General features: G+C 36.9%; 1 protein-coding gene across 2 annotated transcripts in view; it reads right to left on the reverse strand.

Moving 5' to 3' along the window:
- GRID2 (glutamate ionotropic receptor delta type subunit 2) overlaps positions 1 to 19,636 on the reverse strand; it is a gene marked incomplete at its 5' end in the record, with an annotated part of 737,620 nt that overhangs the window by 297,788 nt on the left and 420,196 nt on the right. The window contains one exon of one of the 2 annotated variants that reach the window (XM_081999454.1): positions 11,900 to 12,184. The exons of the other annotated variant lie outside the window; for it this stretch is intronic. Within the exon in view, the coding sequence (XP_081855580.1) occupies positions 11,900 to 12,184 (285 nt within the window). The remainder of the gene's footprint in view (positions 1 to 11,899; positions 12,185 to 19,636) is intronic. 2 annotated transcript variants of the gene reach the window in all.

Consider the following 19,636-nt stretch of genomic DNA (forward strand, 5'->3'; position numbering starts at 1 on the left):
TCACAGATGGCTCTGCTGCAGAGATACAGGACCGTTCATGTCTGGAACACAGGTGTTTCTCACCCCGAATTTGCTAGCCAACCTGTTGCCCAGCCAGAAGACACATTTCTATTTTCTATTTAAGTCAGATGAGTCACAGTCATTTCCAGAAATGCAGGAGAGCTACCCATTATCACCAGTATTAATTATCCTTCTTACTGATGGAAGCCAAAGTTACCACATAGACAGACCAATGCTAGAACCACAGTTGCTATCTCTTCTCCCAACTCTGTGTCACTGTTAGTATTACGTTTTCTGGTTTTTTTCACTGTACAGCCATCACTTCCATTCTACACGTGCATGTACAAGAACATAGTACCATTCTTCAGTCAATCAGCGTCAACTATAGTGTAAAACCAGGCTGGAAATTTTAAAAAAAAAAAGTTACCAAACAGTCTCTTTTTAACCAGAATTGTGTCTGATTTAGGAGGCTGCAAAGTTGGCTTGGAAAGTCTAATAAACAAAGAGCAAGTCAAGCAAAATTTGTCAAGAACTCTGTTGAAAATGACCTTGCCCGACTACCCATACATAACCATGTCATCAGAAGGCAGAGGTCTGTAAGAAAGTCTTATGCTCTGCACTGCTGGTGCGCAGAAGGTCCAACACTGGACACACCAGACTGGCTGCAGCCACAGCTGAAGCGCATGTGCAGAGCATCCTGCACAGGTGAGCACAAGGCCCATGGCCTCCTAAGCTCTGAAGACCTGACTGATATATTCAAATGCAGGTACTCGGCATAACACTAGTCATGCCCAAATCTGAATGCAGGTGCCAGCTTTACCTCAGACTTGTCATTACTGTGTCAGTTATGGTGGACCTGACTTAAGAAAGGACTTGGGAAATGAAGCACAAGTCAAATAGACTGCAGGTACCTAAACCCACACCATCTTTTCATTGAACAATCTTGTCAATACTGAAGAAACCACATGAAACAAGTGAGTCTCTTAAACGCTGCTGAAGAACATGCTCAGAGCAGAGCTAAGCATCCTTCACAGGCTATGGGTCCTATACTTAAATCTCCTTAAACTACCAACCTGGCAGGAACACTCAGACCTCACCTAACACAAGCAATAGCACCATTTAATGGAAAGTTCAGCAGTTGCACAGCAGAAAGTAATGCACAGCCAGATGATAGGGAAAAGGAGCCAGTATTTTCAGGAGATAAGGAGGATTTAAAATCCCCATCTTTCCTTGACACCAGATTACAGGAGAAACTGTGTCTTTCCTCTCTTTTCATTGAGGTCTCTGTCACTGTATACACAATACACCTGGAACAAAAAGATTCCTGACTTCAATGACCTGATCTTAATATAAAAAAATAAGATTTGGTCTTTCCACAAGGTTTTTTTTTCACTGGATCAGATGTTCCTCTCACTTTTGTGTTCTTTCTTGCCCTACGTAACTTTCCTTTGCCATCTCTGTTTCTATGCAAAGGAGTAATTTCAGAGGGAGCAAGTCTGCTAATCCACTTTGGGGAAAATTCAATGAACAGGACACCCTAGAACAAAATATGCTGGGGTTCAGGCATCTCATAGGAAAACCAGTATGTACATGCAGTGAAGATTTTAAGATGTGCAAAATGAACAGCAAATTTAATTTAAACAGTTGTTTATTAAACAAACAACTCACATGCTAAGTACCTCTTACACCCTTAATTAAAAATGAGAAATCTACAAGTTAGAAGTAAATGCAAAGTTTCTAAAAAAATTTTCAGATCACACTATGACCAGGAGAAGAGGAAGATGGCACTATTCACCAACGGTAATAAATTAATCCATCCACCTTTATCATCGTATTCCACCTAAATTACAAGGCACTCGCGCAGCACTTTGGTTATCTCAAACCTGGTTTACAGTCATTAGCTCATCCTCCCTATGATACCATTTTAGGTCTGTGAACGTTTTCTTCACAGTATCCAAATGATAAATACCAACTGATTCAGCTATGGCAGTAAAGGTGAATGCACCTGTCATAAATATTCACTGGCTGATTTACACAAAAGACCACTTTATTTGTACAGTTGATGAGAAAAGCCATTGTATAACAAATGACACTGTTCAAATTCTTATCAAGAAAGCTTTATAAGTCTAGCACAGTGATTCTTCCTTACACAATGATGGCTAACATGACAGCAACTATTAATTATGGAAATGTACTGCATACAAGGGAGATGTGCAGCTCCGGGTGGACTCTGATGGTGCCACTGCTCTGCTTAAAGCCTTGAACAAAGTATTCGCATTCCTGTGCTCGTGTTGATATTTATTAACATGGTTAAGATCTAGACTGAGGAAAACAACAAATTTAGCATGATAATTCAATAACAGTCCTTCATCCTATTTTCACAGTAGTGGGATTCCCTCTCATTAGTCAGCTTGTATGTAATTCGGTGAACCTCCAAAGTAAAACAAACAACAACAAAAAAAAATCTACATAGCTCTTTCGTATTAACATTTGGGGACTGAGAGGGAGCAGTTACCTGAACTACTTCAGTGGGATGATCTAGCTTCAGAGAATATAGTTCAAACTTGTTACAAGTAAATTCAAGATCAAATGTTTAATTACATATAAAATTTCCATTATATTGCCAAAATTGCTGGAACCTAGCAAGCAGGGATGATATTTCTTGGGGGAAACTGAAAATTTGTAAATGATAAGAATGACTGCTTTTTCCTTCTATACTTGCATTTCTCTGAAATTTCACAAATGAAAAAAGACAACGACAATTTTTTTTTCAAATTTCTTAATATCATCCAGTTGAGAAAAAGGAAGAAAAATATACTTATATACTTTTTTGTGATGTTTCCATTTCAAACTGCAATAAAAACAAGTAACTTCAATTTTGTTATTTGATATGAACTATTGTAACACTACTGAAATGTCTATATAATCCTTTAAAATTGAAGGATTGTCCAAATGTCATTTACATTAACCACTTTTTGTTTCAGGCCATATGTCAATTATTAGAGATTATCCTTTAAATAAGAAAAGTCAATACAGATAGTCTTAAACAGCTGAATCAATGTTGGGGGAGACGTATTAACTTTTGTAAGCTTAAGTTTCCAGCCTTACTGGTGATTGACACAAGATTTTTCCTTTGACATTCTCAGTTTGGTTTTTTTTTTTAACTGGAAAGAAAGTGAAAAAAGAAAAGGGTAAAAAGACATAAATAAAACTGAAGCTAGAACTAATCCTTGAGTATCAGCTGCTACCTCAGCTTCTGAAAAATAGAAAGGGAGTCAGATTGTGATCACCCTTCACTCGTGGAGATTGACAAGGCAATACATTCTATAAACATGTACTTTTGACTGTGTAACCTGCTTTCTACCTCTTCATTTTTAATTTTTTTTTTTAAATACAATTTGCATAGAGATTTCCAAAAAGCTTCTAGGAGATGCCTTTGAGTAAAACAGCCTTTTGGAAAGAATAAATTCTCCCTGCCTGGTACCTCTAAAGACGATAATGGCTTAGAGCTTAGTGCTATTTGTCTTCAGCATTTACTCTCCTGTTAAAAACCATGCCAAACTTGAAAAATTATACCTAAATCCTGTAGAACTGTACAATGGAGTTCCATACCTCTGCCTAGATATATGCCTTTATTTAATAGCAAGTAATGTATACTTCTGTCTGTATGATACACCAACTCTCTCTTTAGGTCACTACTGCTCCCTGTTGGTTTTCATAAGCATGAGGAACCGTGCATCCCCTTTCCAAGGAGGTGGTGAGGAATAGCAAAGTTACTGTCCTTGCAGTCTTCCTGGTAATAAACCAAGAGTGACTATGGGTGTTATAATCTTACTTAAGACAAATTGTTCTCTGACTGTGCATCAATCTGCTCCTCAATAATTTTTTCAGTTGATTAGAAGTTTACAGTATAGGAACAGGAATATTTTATGAGTGGACTGGTGTTGTGAAGAACATAAGCTACGAAAATGATGCTGATATTTAGCAATACTGTAGTAAACATTTTCTAGCTTTTTCCTGTCTCTCTACTTCCTGTTTTTCTTGACTTGTTAAAGCTCTCAGAGACAAGCTTGCTTTTCAATTTGTGATACTACCTGGCATTTATGATGTTGTTAAGCCTTACTAGTGCCTTTTTTCCAATGGTGGTATAATTTCTTCCATTCAACATGCCAAGTACTTTGTTCAATAGTTTCCTATTTTGATAACTGTTAATTTATTTAGCTGCCAAAGTATCAGTTTACAAATTCAATTTTCATATTCTGAGAAGATATTAAAACAATGTGTTGAGTGTAAAAGTACTTAGCAAACTGTAGTGGAGATCAGTACAAGACTCAAGTATTCTCAAGTACAAGTGTTCAAATATTCTTAATATGTCACACATTCTGACACTTGCAGACTGTGCATACACAAAAGAAATCTCATATCTCTGCAAAACCTGGAGAAAGCACCTCATTTACAACGATTACCTATTACACAGATATTAGGAAAACATCTATAGTTTTATTTTGACCTCGGCACTGAAATTCTAGATATAATAAAAGATTTGGTCTTCTTTACTTACTAACACAATGCAGATGGCTGCCAGGCCAAGCCATCAAATACTTTATCCATTCCACCCTTAAAGACAGTAACAGGAGCGAATGACAAACCTTCTCTTGCCTTTCTACATATTCACTTATAGCTCCTGGAATGCATTTCCCCTACGATTACATGGTTAAAAAGCAGAAGCATGGCCCTTGCTCCACTACAGAAACGTTGTAGAATAGTTCAGCTATCTCAGAAGTTGAATAATCTTAGGGTCAACCAAAATATATACTCAATTTTGAGTGGCAATGTCAACCAGCAAAAGCAAGTTGTTACTAAAGTTCTCAAACAGCTGCTAATTTGCAATATAATTGACACATTAAAGTTACAAAGATGAAAAATGCATATTCTTTTCCTTATCTGGGTGACACAATAAATACTAATGGAAGAAAAAAGTTCAATAATAAACTTGAATTAATTATATGTTTATTGAGGCACAGTGAAGTAAATGAGTACGGGAAGTTGGCAAAGAGCCAGATGAGTATTAAACAGTTTTAAGACTGTCTGGAGACAGACTTGGGAATATTATAGTAATCAGGCAGCTGAAAACAGTCTCAGGGTAATTACAAGCATTTGCAATAGATTAAAGAGGGCATGATTCTTTTATGATTCTTTATTAAACTTGCATTAAAACTTTAAATGTTTGGAAAATGTTATGGTTTCAAGCACATCTTTGTCAGCGGTCATCACATGTTTATTTCTGGAAAATGGGTATGCGGGAAAATGGCAATGGAATTACTTACTCTATATGGTTTTCACGGAGATACTAGGAATCCAGGGCCCATATGTACAGATGGGCATCATCTCAGAATACCACTCCTCTTACAACAGAGGAGGCAGCCTCTTTGCAACCAGCTCAGCTTTTTGAGTTCCAGGTATAATCCCTGCTTTTCCAGGGTGTTTAAAGAACAGTACTCCTATCCTGTAGCATTACGCTCAATTCATTTGACAACCGCCACCTTCCTGGGGCAGGGATGGGGAGAATGCTCTCTTCATAGTTTCACAGACCTCTCTACTTTGGCTAGAATCCTCAGTAATACAGATATCACCGCTCTGCTGCTTGAAATTGTATTTTATTTTGTGTCTTTCTCCAAAATCCTCCCTCAGATTGATCATGAGACAGACTAAGCTCTTTAGAGGTACGACCAGGTACCTCACACCACTGCCTTCATCCTTTCCTGGTGCACAAATAATCTGAAACTCCTGTGTATGCTGAGGAGCAAGAGGGGAGATTCATAAGGAAGTTTCTGCAGGACAGATGCCCTCTAAACTCTTTCCTACTGCTAACCTCCTCCCTTCCCTTTCAGTGAAGTCTTCAATTACTTCTTCAATCTCCATTTCCTACGGGAATGCCTCCTTTGGCCTCACAGAGCAAGTTCTTCATAGCCTTAATGTTTGTTTTGTTTCTTTTCTTTACGGAACTTAAAATTAAATTATCACCTAAGGAAATGGCATATATCCATTGCCAAATATGTGTAGTATTAGTAGGAATGTCGAAGAACTGTAAGCAAAGATATCTTAGTCCTAGAATCAGTAAATATGGCATAAATCAACAGTGATGGTCGTATATCAAAGGCATGTTGGGTTGAAAAACACAAGGTTAGGCCATAAATTTGGACAGAGAAGTGTTTTTTCTTTTTTTTAGTAATATAATTTACAGAAGGGTTTTAAAATATTACTGACACCACTACCAGAGAGAATAGGAAGTAAGACAAAAATCGTTCTCCAGAAAAAAAATCTTATTCCCCTAACCTTTCTAGATAAAGTGCAGAGTCTTTCTATCTGCTTTGGCACCAACAAAACATGAAAAATAAATGTTTTCAAGCAGCTAGACTTTCTCCCTTTCATCTTAGAAATGCAGAGATACCTACACTGTAAATTGCACAAAATTCACAATTGTGTTCTCGCAACGATTGACTGGTTTCTTCATCAAGAATTTACTACTACATAAAACTATCTACATATTCCTGGAAAATATAGTGAACTGTAAACTGCCTGAAGACTAAGATATGAATTACAAAAACTTCCCCCTTGTTGATACACCACAGAGATAAAATGCAACATTATGATGGGATTTTAGGTCAGTTACTCTGCTTATATAGGCTGGGCTCACACATTCAGATCTCAAATGACTATTTCATTTATTTTCCTCTGCAATTGAATGTGTAAGGGTCTTTTCAATGTTACTGTTTGGGGACTGGCCATTGTCAGATGTTAGTCTGTGGGTGAAGCAGGACTTGCTGTTTCAAACTGCGGGGTTTTTTTGTTTGTTTGTTTGACTTTGAGCTTGAAACCATGCAGTAGAGACGTAATAACTTGGCAAAGATTGCTCAAAATGTTTAGAGATGTCACTGGCTCTTTTTATAAATCTAAACATTGCAATTTCCAAAGGCACAAGTTATACATTTATAGTGTCTAGTCTGAAAATGCCTTCACTGAAAAGGGTGCTGATAGTCTTAAGGAGGAGGTCAGAGACTTAGTGGAGGAACTGCCCAGTCTCTACGTCTGCTTGTAAGGAGATGCACAGCTACCCTCTGCAGCACAGTGATCCTATGGTTTCAGCTGAGCAGTCAAGAATGAAAAGAGTAGGAGCTGATTTGGCTGCTTAAATGAAGTAAATCTGGCTTGTACAATAATACTGTGTGGATAGTAATTTTAATAGCAGGTTATGAAAGGCATCAATCTACTGCATAATTTTGCTGCATTTCATGCTGCCTACTCTTCAACTGTGCAAGACGAGTGTCCTTAATGGCATTTGAAAAAGTGCAGAATTGTCCTGGAACACTTTTAATATCCTCACATGAAATTTTCTTAAACAAAATCAGATTTCATGTCCTGGGCAGGCCTTTATCTTGTTTTACCTCAAGGGAAAAAACACACTGAATACAAGGGGACTGACTGCACTGTTTGCACTGGGAGTTAGATCTAGATCATCCCAGCAGAGGGCAAGGATGGGGGAGGAGACAACTCATCTCATTCTGATTTTCACAAGTTCATCTGAATTTATACAGATGGCATAAAGGTAAAAATACAATGGTAGTAAATGAAATACAAGCAAACATCTCTTAAGTCTGCTTAAGTTAAAACATTCTCTTTTCTCACCTCCTCACTCATTAACTGTTACTGTGTGTTATCGTCACACTTGTTACTGGCAAGGCTCTACCACTGACAAAAGACTACAGCTTTATTAAAATCTTTCACTAGTTACTCAGCTTAACTAAGTCAACAGCAGCGAGATGTTTTTCATTGTTATCAAAGTGTCTTTTTATTTTGTGTTAGAATAGTCAGCCTACCTACAATTTTACCTGGAAAAACCCCATGAGTTAAAAACTTAGATGTCAATTATTTCAGAAATGCATTTCCACATCACTTCTTCAATACACATCTGGTTATGACTTAATGAAAGAATTGCTTCCTTCAAAGACTTTAACTTTCTTTGTTGATAAAGAACCTTTACGTAGGTTTGAATCTTCTAGCATTTAAATAGAAATTGTGTTAAAATATTAAAACTGAATATACTTGTCTACTTATAGTTAATAAAGAATTTAGGAGTTTTAAAAAAGGATGACAATGGGGAAATAACTCTTGGCCCTGCAGAAAGGCACATTTCCATTATCAGAGAGTTAGACTGTTTGTAATTGGAAAAGAATCTATGATAGACTGGCAAAATAAAAATCAAAAGCAATTCAATTCATAGGATTAAGAAACTATGATATTGATCAATTGACATATAAATGGTTGCAGCCTCTTTTAAAGGTGCAAAGGATCTGGTTTACCACCGTATTTACTTTGGATATGAGCCCAATTTTCCTGTAGGAATATTTTAATTATGAAAGGCACATTTTCTTTCATTGAGTGAAATTATTACTGGAAATAATTTCAGTAATACAACTGAAATATTTTGTTATACCTCATTACATTAAATCACGATACAAAATAATTTCTCAGAAATGAAAGTTATTCGAATTCTTCTGGTTGCTGAAACTAGTCTAACAGCATTTTCATGTTTTCTAACTTACAAAAACATAGCAACAATGGGAAAAAAATAAAGGGTTAACACATATCAGAATCTATATTCCCGTTACTTCTCAAGTGACATTTACGGTTATGGAGACATCACTTAATGTTATGATAACCACCTTGAGAAGGAAAGATCACCACATACAAAAAAAAACACCACCAGGGCAAGAGATTGTTCTGTTTACACAAGTGTCAGTTCTGCAGAGGACTGTGCAGAACATATCAATAATGTCTTCCTAATATGAATTTAATTCTAATGCAAGTGTTCTAATTCCCAACTACTTTAATGTTTAATACTAAATGTTACATTAAAATGTCTAATATTAAACTGCTGCAAGCAATTAAACTGAGCAAAGCTTCCAACCAGAATTTGATTTTAGGTGTGTATGAGCTGAGAAAAGAAATCTCATACTGTAGCAGATCCTCCCAGGCAAGCTGAGGAACGGGACTGGGACCTTCCAAAGGGAACTGCAACCGCCCTTAGCTGCGCTGGCACTTTGACCAATGGGATAGCTTACCCCAGGACCTCCACCCCATGTCTGCATGTCCAGTCTTGATTTCTTTCTAAAACAGGCACACAAGCTAATGGTAATGTGCCCTTCCTCAAGCTCTTCTGGGGTTCTTGGACCACACTTTCATAAGGCTCAAACTGATGCTGGGATATATATAGATAGATAGATATATATTTTTTTTTTTTTTTTTAAGTATTTCACATCTATATGAATGGCTTTCTCAAACATCACAGAATCATAGAATAATTAGAGTTGGGTGGGGCTTCAGGATGTCACATAGTCCAATTTCCTGCTTAAGGCAGAGTGAATACTGAATTCAGACTTCTCCACTCTATAATCCATTAATAAGTGATTCCAGCTCCTCTTTTCATGCCCTGAATTTCTCCACCCCTCCCTCTGTGCAAAAGACCCTCTTTGGTCAATAGAGAACCTGTGAAGAGAAAATGTGCACTGCTAACGTACTGTAAATGCTTTGAGTATATCAATAAAATAGAAGGAAAAGGGGAGAAAGTGACATAATTTGTTAAGATTTATAGTAAGCTCCTGGCAAGATTGCTTTCCAGAGACTGCTAAAAAAATCATGTCATCACAGGTATAAGGAAAACTACTGCCATAGATCAAAAACTGGTTAAGAGAATTAAGAACAGGCAAAATACTGTGTCAAGACTAATGATTTCACCTGAAACAGGGTAGTGAGGAATTGGAGAGGCATTCCATATGAACCAGAAGAAGGATTGGAGAGACAGAGAACAAGTCTCATGGTAATGGAAATGACAAGAGAAGCCTTGGGTTAGAGATGGTGATCTGAAACTTCTCTCTTGTTCCATATTAAAAGGGAAGGAGAAGATAGTCAATGAAATCATCAGCATGAAATTTTATAAAGAAACTGTAGGAAGCATAAAGAGAATATAGAAACTGCTTGCTGCCCTAGGATAGCTGTTGAAATCAAAGATTTAGCACAATTTAAAGAAACATACCTTTGAACAGATATAGTCCTATTCAGAGTTGCAGGTTAACTTAAAATTCAGATGGAATTTAAAATCTTTCTATTCATGGTATTAGTCCCAAACTATGCACACACACACAAACACAAAACCCACAAAAACATTATCCAAAATACCCAAAGCACAGAAGCGGTTAGAAAGGGGACAGGCTACTCAGTAGATACTAAATGCAGAACTTTTTTTTTTTTACATCTTTTCCTGATGTACGTGATAGTGCTTACTGATCAGAGTCAGATTACCAATCCGTCTTGGCCAGTATGGCATTACTTGTAGACTACTGAAGGCAGAATGCCATAGAGGCTGGCGGAATATCTGACACATGTCACATCTGGGGATGATGTTGTCACTGAATGAGCTACTGGTCTGAAACTTACTCCTCGCAGGCAGGCATCAGTGTTTCATAAGTCACGCCATAATGAGATTGTCACCCAGAAATCAAGGACAAAATGACATGGTATCTGAACTGCAATCTCAAATTAAATAATGAAACTTGAATAATTTGAAGTTAGTGTTTATGAATATAATTATTTAAAAATAGTAACTATAAAATTTGAGTTTTTTAAACTCAAAAATACATGCAAAAACATATCTTTTAGCTCGCAAGATTATGTTCCTCTTCGTAGGTACACTGGAACTTAAATGCACAAACTCACAAAACATGAACAAAAATACTCTTTGCTGCAAGCTTTTTGGGTGGATTTTTAATATATGTGTTCTTTATCCTATGGCTGGTGCTTTTAGGTGCTGCTTTGCTATAAATAGGAATTCTCCTATTCATCATTTTCTATCCTTCTAATTTAAGAATTTATTATGTAGCCAAGGAACAAAAATCAATAACACCTGACCTGAATGAACCAGCTATTATGCACAGCAAATCGCTGAAGTGAGCATTTTTCCATAACTTGAAGGTTTAACTTTGAAAATAAGTTTTAAAATGTTCATCCAAACCAGTCATGTTTACTTATGAATAATGGATACATCTGAAGAAAACAGGTCTGGTTTCAAAGCAATTTTCCATAGAAAAAAGGTCATAAAATTAGTTAGATGGTGCATCTATACTAGAGAAATCTGTCCAGCTCTCCTCTCATCCATAGAAAATATCTACACTGAACTCAGCCGAGTCACCAAGCTGGATGGCGCAGTCTCGTGACGCTGCCGTCTGTGTCGCACTCACTCTACCGCACAACAACCATCAATTCAGCACTTTCCAGGAACACTGAATGAACTCAAAAAAGAAGGAACACTGTCTTCTTCAGGCCCTCCTCCTCAAGGTCTTCGCTGTACAGAAGTTCTCTCTACAAGTTTTACATTTATGACTAGCAGCTCATTCTTGCTGAGGTCTCTGACCAACATTCACCATTTCTTCAGCTTCTGGCCATCAGATATATGCCAACAAACAGGATAGATTCACCATGCAATAAACAGATCTACAGAAGGTAAAATCTTACATATTGCTCTTGAATTGTCATTTTATATTTCTACAGTCCAAAAAACAAGAGAGCTTGCTAAAAACTTTTATGCTTCATAAACACTGACAGAATAGAAAGCAGGGTAAGTTCTCCATTTATCAGTTAACTCTAACAAAGAAATTATCACATAAACCTGTAAACTTTGATGGATTTTAGAAATAGATTTCTCTGAGGTGTTGTGAAATGCTGACAGGACCATAAATGTTCACAAGAAAAACTTAATCTATTGGAAGACTATAAAAATGTAATGTGACTGCTTTCAACAGAATTATGGATTTGACAAAAATCACCCTGCTAAATAAATACTTACCATAGTCATTATCATAAAAAATAATGAATTTCTGCCAGGCATATTCTGTGACAACCCTCAAGATGACATCATTTAAGTAGACAGGGGGACGGACGGAGAGTGTGTAGTCATCATTGCGGTTGCTCCTGGTGAGCCCACAGCCGCTCCTTGGCGTTCCTGCCGTTGAGCGCTGGATGAAGAGGTGAGGGATGTGCATGGCATCTGCCAGAGACTGCAGGGAACCTGCTGATGTGCAGCCAATGGAGCTGACAAGGGCCAGGATGCCTTGATTCATGAGGTCACAGGCTGTAAGAAAACACAGTGATATTTGAGGTGAGAGCGATTCAGTGCATAGGGCCTATTTTGCTGTCAAAACGCAGACGCTGGGAATTGAAGCACAACAGGTTCAATAAAGGGAAATATGGGTACAATTTTGCAGATTGAGTAATTCAGACCTAAAATTCATGAAAGTCACGAGGCTTCTCTATTCGCTTTAAGCTGTCTTGTGGTAAAAATGGGAAGACTGCCCCATCCACCTTGCCCAGAAATGAACTACCCCTTGAAAATGAGACCCACACCTGGGCCTTCTGAGGAACTGTGAGAACTGATTCCAGCTACTGAATTAACATGACCACCCAAGGAGATAAGCACTCTTCAAAGTCTAGCACAACAGATCCACGAATAGGATCTCTGCATTATACAGAGAAAACTTGAAGAAACAACAACTCAGGCTTGCTGTCAATTTTTGAACACAACTGAATATGTTTATGTACATTAACTTGTCCAAGCAAAACAATGAGTTGCTTTTGGGTTTTAAGAGACATATGCAATAATCTTTTGTAACAACTTCTTTCTTTTTTAAACAAAAACAAAAAGAACAAGAAAGGTAGTCTTATAAACAGCAAAATGTTTTCAAAATTCAGTGAACAGTTTATATACTTTTACTATCCTCACTTCTGTAAGAAAGGCATGGAGTTGTTTATGCAAAAAATAACACCTTGTAACTAATGGTCCTGTTAACAAGGGCTGAGTTACAGCAGACAGTCTGAACTACAATACCAATGACATCCACATTAATACCAAAGGTGTTTATCATTATTAATGTTAAAGCAATCAATAAATATCAAAATAATTAATAATCATTAGGACTGTAATTTTGAAGGATTACCCTGTGAAATAAAACAGAGTCAAGTGTTTATATTGAGTTTCTAACAGACTTGAGAGCTTGACTGAAGAAACAACATGTAACACAATTCCCCAGAGCACACTCAAGGCTAAATTTTGAAATATTCTGTTTGCCACTGGCAAAGCTACACATGCAGTTCACCCACATTTACATACGTAAATTAGGTAATGGGACAGTAAAGAGTAACATGTATTTACATATTATTAAATATCTATATACTACATATCTAATACTAAACTGTACAATTACTTTTTTGCAGGAATGTTCTGCGCACATGACAGGTGAAGGCATAAACAAGAAACCCACATGTGAGAATATATTCCCCTAAAAATACAAAAAACACTTTAGCACCAGACCTGTTGTCTTGTATCATATGTCTCTTACTCACAGTGAGTAATGTTTTACTCTACAAACAGTTATTGATCACAATAGGAATATCTACAGTATGAGGAATGGAGTTCTGCATTCAGGCCCATGTGGAGCTTAACTTCCTACCCAAAGGGCAGCACCAGAGGTCACGAATGCAGAGAATCACCTTCTCCTAAAGCCAGAGCATTATTCTTGTTAGGAAACAGAGATCTGGAACGTATCACAGTGGATACCCAGGGTGTACAATGCCACTGAAGCTCCGTCCGACGGGAACACTTCTGAATTCCTTCACACAGATAAATATGGGAGGGCAAGCGTTCCCACAGAGAGGTTTCAAAGTGTTTTGGCTTAGGATAAAGTGTTCCCTCTGTATATGCTCTGAAAATATCTCAGCTTCTGGGCCAGATTCTGGGCTTCAGGCTAAAGGTAATACATTTTCAATAACCACAAGTACCCTTTTTCAGAAAGGTACCAAATATAATTTGGACAAAAATTATCAGTTTCTCACAAGTTTTTAATATTCAGAACATTTAAAAGCAATCATATTAGTTATTCCTCTTCTATGCTGCTTGTTCACATTCTTCATCATCACTTTCAACAAAGATAAAAGGCATGTCAAGTTCTCTTTTTAGGGAGGTACTGAATCTCTTTCCCGGTATGGTTCTCCTACATCAAGCACTGCAATATCTAGGTTGCATATCCCAGTGAGAATGCTACTACTTGAGAAGCAAATTACGTTTATGGATATATTGATCTATCCATTAATAAATACCTTAGCTATGTATATGTCAATAGATATCCTTACAGCTAGGTATCAATAGATGAATAAAATTGATGTTAGATTTTCAAAAGCCTGCTTTCAATCAAAAAAAATTACATCTACATGGTCCTGATGTCACCTGTTCAAATAAATTATGTAGTGTGACCCTCCAGTCTTTCAACCATGACTTTTAAAAATGTAGCAGAGTCAGACTGCATTACAAAAATTGCTTGAAAATGTCTAAATTTCCAGGCACGCTTTCAGACTGAGAATAACCAGTACAATCCCTGTAATGTTATGAAGTGGGAAACATGCTTTTTGTGAAAATCGTTAGTGAAACATGAAGGGGAAGAAAACAGCATGGAACATTTAACTCCACAGGGCCAAATGCTAATACTGGCAAACAAACTGAATAAAGGATTAAAATCTTCTCTCTTGACACTGCACCACATTTGTTACAATAGCCTCAGGACTGGAGTTGCCCATGTGGGTCTTTCTTCCATGATATGCTTATGAAAATCATGTGTGCTGGACTGGGGCAATATGCACTAAATTATGCTCACAAATAGACCTATTCCTGTACACTTTGAGACTATTTAGTACACAGAGAGTCAGCTGCTGAAGAAAGGACTCTTATCTGCAGCAGCTTTTCTAGAAAATGAATGGGTGAGTTGCAGAGTTCATCTCCAAGTCAGTCTGACTGGATTATTCTTTGAACAAAAAAATAATTTCTACAATATATACACATACAAAGTAAAGCCTATACAGTATGTCAAACTAGCATGTATGTTATTCATATATTCGTCTAACTAAGCAGAACTTCTGATGGCTCCAACAAAAGTGCCAATTGGTAAAAAGCCTAAGACTGAGGTCTACATGTTTTCTTAACACTTTTTCCCCCCTCACAAACAAAAGATCTGTTAAATCTTCCTAGTGGTCCAAATCTTTCAACTTTACCTTATCAATTGATTAAAAGCTCTAGTTCAAATGTATTTTAAATACTGGTTGCATTCCCTTCTTGAGCCTGAAATATCCATGTTATATTTTGTCCCATCTGTGTTAAAAAAATCCACACACCCACACATATATATATATATTTTAGAGTACTTAAATGTTATCTTGCCATTCAAAATTCTGTTGCAATTTAATTTACTACGATCTCCTTAGAGACAGTATTTCCAACCTAGTGTTTAGTCAACTGCCGATATGATCAAGGTATATTAGTTTGCCATCAACTAAAGAAAGAAAAATATTGCTGTGTTTTTTAAAACTTCAGCCAGGACAACAGAAATGTCAAATTTAAATGGACTTGTACACAGGTCCCTTACAAGTTTAACAAAGAAGAGACAGAAAATTAGTAATTGTGTTTATAAAACACTACTGTTTCATAGTATAAGTTATGTTTAAACATAAGTTACTCAGACATTAATTCCCCCTCATAACCACCAGGTAGACGATGCTATTAAAAAGTGGATCTTCACCAGCTAAAGGAATAAAGCTGATCACATCTTTTAGACATTGAGTAGAGAGAATATCAGGAATATCTATAAGGTAAGATAATTTAAAATGTTTCTCCATTGTAGATATACATAGAGACTCTCTCATATATAGCACACACTGGCATGCACCCAGCATTACATGTAACTCTCTAGCTTATCCTGCCTTTCTCAAAATGCTAAGTTACTGAATTTCCAACACTGGTAGACAGATTGCCAGTAACAAGAAAGCTATCATTTAGAGTAAAATCTCTTCTAAGTTAGTTTGGCATGGCACCTAAAGAAAATTAAAAAAACAACCTAATTTTGTGTTCAGCATGCTATTTTTTAAAATAAAGAGCATAGCCAATGCAGTTTGAAATAAATAATTTACATCAAGGCTATCAGCTTGTATAAGCACTTCCAGCAAAGCAGAATTTAAATGGCTATGGTTACAAATCTGTCCTTAAAGCATGCTCTCTGTAAAATGGAAACAATGGTAGGTCCTGAAATAACTACTAGTTGCTGTAATTTGGAAAAAAAACCCACAAAAAAACCACAACAAACACACCCCCATCTGTATTTAAGAGCAAATTTAAAAACAGATGCAGGAATAAATAAGCACCAAAAAAGGATTACTGAGATTTAACTATTGATGTGAAAATAGTCTTAGTTATTTCTCTCTTTTTCTTCCTGATAATAAATCATAACAAATCACCTTCATACACCACAAACTGATCAGCCAAAATGAAAGAAAATTAGTATAAAATCTCTGGAGACTTCAGTAACAACCTAATTTTTCTCCTATTTAAATTGCTGGTTAAACAAGGTCAGACAAACTCTAAACAGCCTTTTTTTGAAAATGTTAAATATTGTGCATAAAGAGTAGTTAATAACCCTTTAAAGAGTCGTAGATATATTCTAGGGTCCTCTCCATCTCCTATAATTTAGGAACTACCAAGCTCCTTCCAGGACAGTAGTGTTGTTTGACTGAGTATATGCTGAGTGATCAGAAATTAGATCTAAACCCTGTTTCTGGAGTCCTGGTCCCATGGGCCTTACTTGGACACCCCAATGTCATTTCCCTAGACATCCTTCTCAAAGCTGCCATCATTTCAGTCTCATGGCTCCTGGATGTTTTTCACATATTACCCACATAGAGTAGTGCCTCAAAGCTATTTAGCTAAATGTGAAGCTAGAGGAAAAAAAAAAAATCTCTTTTCACAGATATCTCTGTTTTGGGATAGAGAGTGAGGAGTTAAAAACAGGTTTTTTTGCCCTGTGTTTCTGCTCTGTGTTTTGAAAGTGCTCCGAGGACACTGAAACCAGGAGACCTCCATAAAAATGAGGTAAATTAGCTTTCCTTTGATTTCTGTAGAATGTGAGGACAGCCTTTCCACAGAAACATTTTTTATCTTCTTACTCTCTTTTGGGGTCTGTAAGATTCACCACCAGATTGATCACAGGTTACCTGGAAGGATACTCAGATTCCTTCCCCATTTCAACAAAATAGCTAGGAACCTACAACCCAGTCAGAGGTCACAGAGAAAAACCTAGTCCATAAGAACATCAGATTTTCCCCATACATTAGCCACAAAGAGAGTATTTAGATTTATTAACACAGTCTGGAAATTCGTCATCCCTTCCATCACCCTATTTGTACTAAACCACATCTGAATCAGGGTAAGCAGCTGATTCAAGGGGTAAAATACAACATCAGGTGACTTGAGCACCTAATAAATGGATAATTAGGCAATCAGAACTTCCAGGTAGCTTTGAAAATATAAGCTATTATTTCTTGTTTTCATCCTCAAATACTTTCTTAGTTTCAGGATGCTGATGAAAACTGAGGGATCATAGCATGCAAAGGGTAAGGAATAAGGTTAAAGTCTGGATTTCTGCCACTGCGATGTTCTATTCACTCCCCACCAAGTGGCCATGCTGACCACAGTGCAATTTTTTTTGGTCTTTATCTGTTACTTTTAAACAACAGTCCCAAAACATTCATGAATTCATCGAAGAAACATAATGTATTTACATGAAAAAAGCCATGAAAACTTTCAGGAACTATAAACAGATAAACTACAGGTCTTTTTATTTGGTGTTCATAATCTCAAATGCAAGAAGTAGGGATAAAATGTGATTCTGAGACCCATGATCAAGTGAGCTGGGCCTCAAATTTTCTATAAATCTTTCTAGTCACTTTTGGATAGCAATTCTGCTCCTGCAAATTATTTTTCCTTCATAACACAATGGTTCATCCCAGACTTAGAACTAAATTATTTCAAGATGAGTGACAGCACATTTTTAATATATCCTGAAAACTATTCAGAAGGAAATACGGGTAAGGCGAGGGGGAATATTATTGCCTGGATTTTAAAGAATATTCTTTGCAGTGCAGATAACAGAGTCTATCCTGTTGCTTTTTTGATATGGTTATAGAAAGCCGCTTCATTTACATATTCCCTCTAAAAATTAGTCAATCTCCTCCTCCCCTCCACTACATTATACAGAACTCTGACTGCTAACAGTATTTTAACTTCACTTGTAATTAACCTTTAAGGGATTTTAGTTTGTCCTGACTGTAAAACAAACTTGTGTTTCAGTTTTAACAGCTGTGCTTGCTAAGCCTTGGGATTTTTTTGTTTGGGGAAAATAATCCAAACTTCTGATATCTAAGAGTAAAAAATATTACCAGAGAGCGCATTTGTATCTCCTTTGTGCAAACCACCACAACCACTTTTAGGTGTTTTTGTCGAAAAGCTTTTTTGTGACAGTCTTGTGTGTCAGATTTCTTGTATACAGGCTTTATTGGTTATGGTAACACTAAATCCATCACATCAGAATTTAATTATTAATCTGAGCCTTGAAAAAATAAACTAGAAGTCTCAAGTTTGGAGGAAGGCAAAATCTATACACAAAAGATATTTTGACACCACCTCTTACAGGATGCAATGGGAGAGCTTGAAAGAAGCATAGCTTGCAAGTTACCAAATGGAAGGCTCTGCAAGCTCTCTTTTTGGACAAAAGTCCAGATTTTTTTTTTTTCTTGCAACCCAATCTGCAGCTCTTCTGTTCAATTCTAGAGAGGCACGTGTCTTGTCAGATTACCACACCAGGCAGAGAAACACCAGTACAGCTTAGTTTTTTCAAATCTGGTTTAACCTGGTATTCAACAATTGCACCCAGGCTTTGTCCAAGAAGAGAGATGGCTCCTAGCCCTTTGAGAAGCACTGAACTGTTTGAAAAACAAAAAAAAAAACCCACCAAAAAATATTTTAAAGATATTACACAGCCACAAATTCTCAGTTGAAGAATGGCTTAAGACACCACCTCCTTTAGCACTGAGTATACTCCCAAAATGTGCCACACCTTTTCAGGGTGCCTATGGTTGAGAGGGAAAGAGAAGCTGTAGTGTTAACAGACCTGGAAAGAGAACACTGTGCCAGCCAGCACTGTTGTTGTAAAGATCAATATAAGTACTAATGGGTGAAGAGGAGCAGGGAAAGGAGGTTAAATCAATTTAAGCGAGGCAGTGACATTCATTGGAGAAAGGGCCAGAGACGCATCGCAAAATTGACCTCTAGGATCCTGGCACCTTAACAGGGTTGTCTATCTGCAAAGTTAATGTAGGCCATTGGAAAATAAGGAATGCAGGAAATCTGGGCCTAGATTCCATGTATGACTCCAAAATCCTCCCTTTCTTTTGTGCTGAACCCTCACTGACACAAGCCAAATCTCACCTACTGCCAGCATCCTTGCTCAAAGTGTTGCATGAGCAGTTTCCATTCATCCATTCAGCAAAATGAAAACTTTTCATTTAATGTGTAACCATTGGTAGATTACATTTGATTACTTATTTAATGATGAAGCATATATTACTTTAGTCTACTGTGTAACTTCATCCATCCTTTACTTTGTTCATCTTTGCCCTTGCACTGTTGCTGAATCTTTTAATTTCCCTAACC

This window comes from Phaethon aethereus (assembly GCF_964289735.1).
Source record: "Phaethon aethereus genome assembly, chromosome: 4".
Lineage (NCBI taxonomy): Eukaryota > Metazoa > Chordata > Aves > Phaethontiformes > Phaethontidae > Phaethon > Phaethon aethereus.